The 6,892-nt window shown below is 41.8% G+C and overlaps 1 protein-coding gene across 1 annotated transcript in view; it reads right to left on the bottom strand.

Annotated features, from left to right (window-relative positions):
- Nucleotides 1-311: 311 nt before the first annotated feature.
- The window catches only part of RBM47 (RNA binding motif protein 47), a 31,094-nt gene continuing 24,513 nt past the window's right edge, over nt 312-6,892 (bottom strand). The window contains exons 5-6 of the mRNA XM_014548665.1: nt 6,848-6,892; nt 312-3,051 (exon numbers count right to left, since the gene is read on the bottom strand). The exon at nt 6,848-6,892 is cut by the window's right edge and continues 146 nt beyond it. Coding sequence (XP_014404151.1) covers nt 2,812-3,051; nt 6,848-6,892 — 285 coding nt within the window. The 3' untranslated portion in view covers nt 312-2,811. The remainder of the gene's footprint in view (nt 3,052-6,847) is intronic.

The following is a 6,892-nucleotide window of genomic DNA, read 5'->3' on the forward strand; positions in this document are numbered from 1 at the left end:
TATGAATCGTAATGTAAATATCTGATATGCAGGACGTATTTTCATTGTTACAAATTGAACATAATTAAAGCATAGTGATTAATCACAAAAACAATATGTAATTATATATGTGTTTTCTGAAGTTCTTAGGCGACCCCTGTGAAAGGGTCGTTTGACCCCCAAAGGGGTTGAGACCCACAGGTTGGCGACCCACAGGTTGAGAACTTCTGTTCTATGGTGTTAAGGGTTTTTCTAATTTTGTTAGGAAGAGAAAAAAAAAAGAGGTTATGGGTCTCTAGTATGACATAAAGAAAACACAATTTAGAATAAGATTTTGAAATTGCTTTAAAGAAAGCTTTATTTACTACATACATCCTAAGAATGTATTGTAAATGGAGCAAGATCTAAATAAGTTTAAAGCTTTTCAAATACAAAGCAACTAAAGAGAAGTAAACTGCTAGCATGTTTGAAAACAGAAAACTCTAAAGCTTTTTTTTTTACATTTATATAGTTTGTTCTTAACCCTAAAAAAAAAAAAAAGTTCACATTTCAAGTTATAAACTTACCTCAGTAGTGTATGTGAAATGGGTTCGAAATAGAAACAGAGAAGAGGCTCACTGATACTTAACTGGCTGTCACCAACATTGGTTTTTAAGGTAGTTTGGCATTTGCCATGTTAAGATATCATTTTTTTTCCTTTACTTTTTATTATTCTTTCCCCCCCAAACAATGTACAGGCACATGTAAAATACAGTAAGACCGCTGGGTCTGAGTCTCATCCGGGGAACCTCTGTCACCATCAGACACTTCTTCTCACAAAGCCACAGGAGGAGGCTCTGGTCCAAGCGGCATTTCGTTGGGTTACTCATTCCAACAGACTCAAGTTTGGGTGCAGCTTGCTGGGTACATCATCAGGAACATTGCACAATCATTTTATGTCACTTAGGAATGGTGGGAAGGAATGTTTAAAGGCCTTTGTGAGCACCCAATAACTTTACACAATAAATAAATATTGCTTATATATAAAAAATTCATCCCACTCTAAATTGGTGGCGGGGTGAAGGGAGAGTGGTGCAGAATTTGGGAATCTCTTAATTTAAAATTTAAAACAAAACTAAAATATTTGTTTGAGGCATGATCCTATTATTAATCCACAAATAAAAATTCAGCCACCAGCAAAAATTCAGCGAGTGGAAAGATTTGGTGGGTCTCTAGTCTTATATAAAAACACAACTGTGTTACTTGCTACTTATTGCACAACTCACTTCCTTGGTAGAGCCTTTAAAAAAAAATTCCACGTTGATGTATTTCATAAAGTAGATGACGATCTTAATATTTTACTGTATTTTACATTCACTCTGCTAAACAAAAGCCTTTAAACAGGCACAAAACACTGCAACAATATATTTACTTCCTAATAAAACAAAGCTTTTAATAACATTGAAATAAAATGGTTTCCTTTTGCATTAAACTCTATACCATGAACTTCTGCAACATAAAAAACCTAAAAAGGAGCATTAGGAGATATTTACAAACTATGTCTTAACTCCTGCCGGTCTCCCCCTCCTCCTGGGCATGCACGGTCGACGCAGTTCACCTGCCACGTGGCACAGCCACGGAGGGAAGCCCTGTCCAATAAACATACTATTTTTAACGCCACTGGCGACCACAGACATTTTTGCATGAAACACGGTAAGGCAACTAGAAGCGTCACTTTCTGCAACAGGAGTCTCTGGGGGGGGGCCTTGCTACAATAACATTCGTCGTCTCTACAAACTCATACTTCAAAAGCAAATAAAATACAAGCGTGAGAAAAGGAACTGAAGTTTTCTATCGGGCAATTAAATAGCTATGCAAAGATGTCTTATGAAAACTACTAAAATCTGTGCTTACACATAGTCTGCTATTGAAAATACGTCCCCAACCAAAACCCAAAATCCCCAACAAAAACCCAGAAGTACAAAAGCCACCCATGTTTTCTCCGCCAGAGTAATTCATCTGCTCTAGACTTGCCACACAGGGAGGTGGGATTCGGGTAGAAGGCAGGGATGAGCAGGGGAGTAGAAGGCAATATTAAGTTTAAGAGCAAAGACCCAGAGAGAATGAGCAGGCCCCAGGGTAATGGTGGCAGGGGAGAGCATTCCAGTGTTTGGACCCAGAAGTGTGACAAGTCTTTCCAATGCTGGCTTAAGGAGAGACCGGGTGTTTAATTTCTTTTAAAAAAAATAGAACCATCGTAGATAACACATGGTAACCCCGTCAACCCTTAATGCCAGCAAAAATAGAGGTTTTACTCATTTTAAAATTGCACTTTCCAGTATAATTTTTAAAATAACGTTTTATGTGATAGTTTTAAAGCACTATTGTTTGTATCTTTAAATATTGAATATATTTTTCAAAATAGTTCCCTAGCTGCTCAAGTGTGCCTTTTAATATATAGTTGATATATTATTGAAGGTACTACAAAATAGAAATCTCTGGAGTGCAGAAGTTAAGAAAATAACCTTCATACTGAAAATATATCCTTAAAAATACAAAAACAAAAACCTCTATACAAACGTACTACAGCATACAAATTTTTAAGAGATGGTCTTAAGGCACGAACCATTACAAGTCTCTTAGAAATGTATGAACACAGGCTGCTAAGTTGAAAATAGTCTTAAAAAACTAGTGAAAACTTCATGTATATAAAATATTTCAGTATGGTACTTGACTACATTCTTCACTTTCAGGTTTCATCTGTGTGCTAAGCCACCATGCTCTTTCTTCATAAATAGTAAAGTGTTCCTTCAGTGGTAGTTTCGCGATTCGTCTCCGCTCTCACCCCCAGAATCAGTACGTCTGGTAGACGTCATGAATGGGAACCTGAATAGCAGCAGCAGGGAAGGCCTGAGGTATATAGCCAGCGTATCCTCCGTAGACGGCAGCGGCTGCTGCCGCGTTCTTCTGTAGTGTGGCGATCGTGGCCGTGGCCGGAGCAGCAAAGGGAACGTAACTGGCCCCATAGATCCCGGCAGCGGGAATTCTCTGAATGTTTGGAGCCACCGTGTATACTGGAGTTATTGGACGGCCCTGCGGAGGAGAGAAAAGGAATCCTTACCCATCGGGAGCACCTTTCCCCATTTAGTCATCCATTCATTTAACAACTCCATTCATTCCTTCAACTCCCAGGTGTAAAAATAAAGGTCTCCACTCTCAGGGAGGGGAGGGAGAGGAGTAAACAAAGAACCAATATTTGTTCAAAGCAGGGGTGAAAAGAGCCATTAAGATAAGGTGGAGCTGCGTCCTCAAGGCTCATGCAAATTCCACAGGTGAAAGTGAGAACCAGAATGCGAAAGGAATCTTCTACCCACCATTCACTCCATCAGCACATGCCCAGGGAACTAGACAAGGAAGTTGAGAATCCACCCTTTACTTAGCTGATCTCACAGTAATTAAACATTTCCTTAGCTCTGGCCGGTGTGGCTCAGTTGGTTCAGTGTTGTCCTGTGCACCAAAAGGTTGCTGGTTAGATTCCCGGTCAGGGCACATGCTGAGGTGGTGGGTTTGGTTCCAGGGTGCTTATGGAGGCAACCGGTCGATGTTTCTCTCTCTCCCTTCCTCTCTCTAAAAGTCAATAAGAACATATTTCACCCCCTAAAACAGGGACCTAAAATATGTGCCAGCTGCCTCAATTCATACTTAACTGAAGGAACACGATATTTCAAAAAAAAAGGAGAAAGGACTGACAACTTTATGGAAAAAAGTATGCAGACCTCCAAAAGGGCAGCTTCGTAAGCTGTTCCTCAAAAAAAACCGACCATACACAATCTTCAACAAATGTAATGGTTTCAACCACCTAAGATGTAACACCACTATACATACAAATTGTTGCAGAAACTTACAAAAGGAACCCATTAACCTGGGAAGTTGGAGATAGCATCTCGGAAGTGGAGACATTGAGCTGGGTTGTGAAGGATAAGGGGGAGTTTTCACATGAATCAGGAAAAATAAGCTAACTAAAGCTGCCTCGATATAGCTGCCACCACCGACAGTAAAAGTCCCTGCTACTTCCTCCTCTCTACCTGAAAGTGTAACATACTATGTTTTCAGAGCAAATGTGAGTAGAGAGGGCATACTGTGGTTCAGTATTTCCCAAAGTGTTTGCCACAGAGAAGGGGATTTTTGGTAAAATAAGACATACATTTAACAAAATCTCTGGAGCACTTTATCTTCCACAGGATGCCTGCCCCATAGCAAATGCTGCTAGGGTCTCTATGTCTTAATGCATCTGCAAATAATTCAGGATACATGACATGGAGAATTAGGTTTAAAAACTTATTTCCTCCTGGATTTTTTATAAAGGAGTATCATTCCTTTACAAAATCTGCAAATCAGAGTGACAAAATTATGTTCAAAGGAACTTCATAATCTAAGAGTCATTTTTTCAACTAGAACCAAAACAATAATTATACTAATGATATAATAATAATAACTGAGAGATTGTGGTTTGCCAGACACTATTCTAAGCGCCTTATTTGTATGACATATGGGGTCATTACAACCACTAATGAAGCTGGTATGGGATTACATGGAGAGGTTAGCATGTGCTCAGCGGCTGGCACAGGGAGGAACAGCTTTGGAGCGGTGGCACTGTGACCCTAGAGCCTGCACTTTAAAGCCGCATTATCTTGCCTTCTATAACCTATAACAACACCTCTTTGGCAACATCTTACAACCCGGGAGAGGAACTTGGGAACTGGGAAGACTGGTTCACAGCAAGACCCGAGCAATCTTTTCCAAATGTGTGGACATACATTTGCTGACAAATGCACCAAGGGGGGGTCATCGCAGGGAAAGTGACATCAGAGAGAAACCTCTCCATATGCTACGGTCCGACCCAACACCCAGGCTCAGAAATGTGTCCCAACCACCCACCGGTAGAGTTTAAAATGCTCCTTGCTCTGCTGCAGTTTGGCAGAGAACACAGACGGGGTGAGGATGGAGCACGGCAGAGAAGCCAGGTCAAAGGCCAGAGGGCGGGCCACAGAGCACGTAGGTTTGAGGGACAGCACCCGGGCCAAGCACACCCAACGGAGCCATTCCCAGGTTAAAACAGTGAGTGGCACCAGGCATTCTGCAGAATACACTGAAGGAGGGACAATTCTCCAAAGGAGTCAACTGATTGATGGCTGTACATTGAGCAAATTCTTAAGCAGAGACATCAAATAAAGGCCTTGAAGGTGACATCCAGTGCAGAGTGACCAGAGACAGCAACAGCCTGCTATTCAACACGAGCGTGAGGCCGGGAATCTGGCCCTGACCAGAACCAATGCTATATGCCAAAGGCAGAAGTTCACGCATTTCTTAGTAAAGAGGAATTAGAAATTATTACAATAATTCCACCAAGTATCGATTGTAGGTTACTGTGTATATTCACAGTTCACAAGAAGTAACGGCACTTGGCTGTCATTCTACAGTGTGAATCAATGACACCTATTCCCTTTTTTGGCTGCAGGAAGGCCTGCATTAGAGAATACTCGGTGACACATTGGGAGGTGAATACATGTTCAGCTTTCTGAATAATTCAGTCCAGACTGGTGCTCAAGTGGGCAAATGCAAGCGAGCAGCAGCCCACTGCGGCGGCTCGCAAGCCTGGCTGTTGCAGCATCACTGAGGAGCTTGTACAGAATGTGGATTCTAGAGCCGCAGCGCAGTTCTGTGAACTGGAATCCTCTGAGGTTTGAGTCTAAGAATCTCTGTTCCCTGGATAATTCTTATCCGGTCAGATAAGAGACCCCCGGCCAGAGTATTTGTGCTTGCTGACTGGGAAGGTATTTCGCTGCCTCACAAAGAACAGCTTTAACAAGACTTTATTTCCTGTTTGGCTAAATGGCTGTCTCTCACTTATACACATTCCGTGAGCTATGCACTGAAGAGACAAAGAAATGTAAGATGTAGCCCTCGTCTGGAGGAGCCTTTTTGTTGTTGTTGTTCATCCTCACCTAAGGATATTTTTTCCATTGATTTTTAGAGAGAGTGGAAGGGAGTGGGGTGGGGAGGGAAGGAGAGAGGGAGGGAGGAAAGAGGGGAGAGGAGAAGGAGTGAGAGAGAGAGAGATTGAGCCAAACCAGCCCAGGTTGGAGGAGCTTCATTTTAATTGGGGAGGTGGAACATACTGACAGCCATATGCCAAGTAACGCTGTAGGTAATGAGACTTCCAAGGCTGGGTGGATGGGGAAGATGCTACAGATGAGACGAGATGGAGGAAACCGCACATAAGAGAACACTGTGAGCAAAGGTGGGGGAGGAGGGTGAAAGGTGAGGGTGGATTGGGAGAGATGTGGGAATAGTAGGATATGGTTGGAGGAGATGATTACGGGCAGATTGTGTAAAGTGTCACATATTTCTACCTCTACAGATATTTCTCTCTCCATGTATATACAGGCTTAAGGATGTATACACATATACAAATGTATATATTTATACACAGAGAGATTTAAAAACAAAATTCTTCATTGAACTGCAATTCGGAATGTGAAACTGGGAACTATCTCCCTGACACTTGCACCTTAACAAAAAACCATGAGTTAAAAATTATTGTGTCATAAAAAAAAATAGTAAGCACAATATTGTGACACTGAAAAATTACACGTCATTTTTGTATATTGCTTTCCATCTTTAACACAGTGAAACAGTAGAGCAATGCAATTATTATTGAAAATTGTTCTGTCCTGTCATGATTTATTTAAACATTTTTTCTGCCACCCGATTCCATAGTTCTAACAGAGAGCTAGGCACACAATGAGCTCCCCTGTGGAACAGTAAGTGAACCCACGCAAAGGGAGGCCTCACACGCAAAGTACAATGACTGCGGCAGGAACTGTACCTGGAAAGGCGGCGGCGTTGACACCGCAGGAATGACCGCGGCGGC

Source organism: Myotis brandtii, unplaced genomic scaffold, assembly GCF_000412655.1.
Source record: "Myotis brandtii unplaced genomic scaffold, ASM41265v1 scaffold520, whole genome shotgun sequence".
NCBI lineage: Eukaryota > Metazoa > Chordata > Mammalia > Chiroptera > Vespertilionidae > Myotis > Myotis brandtii.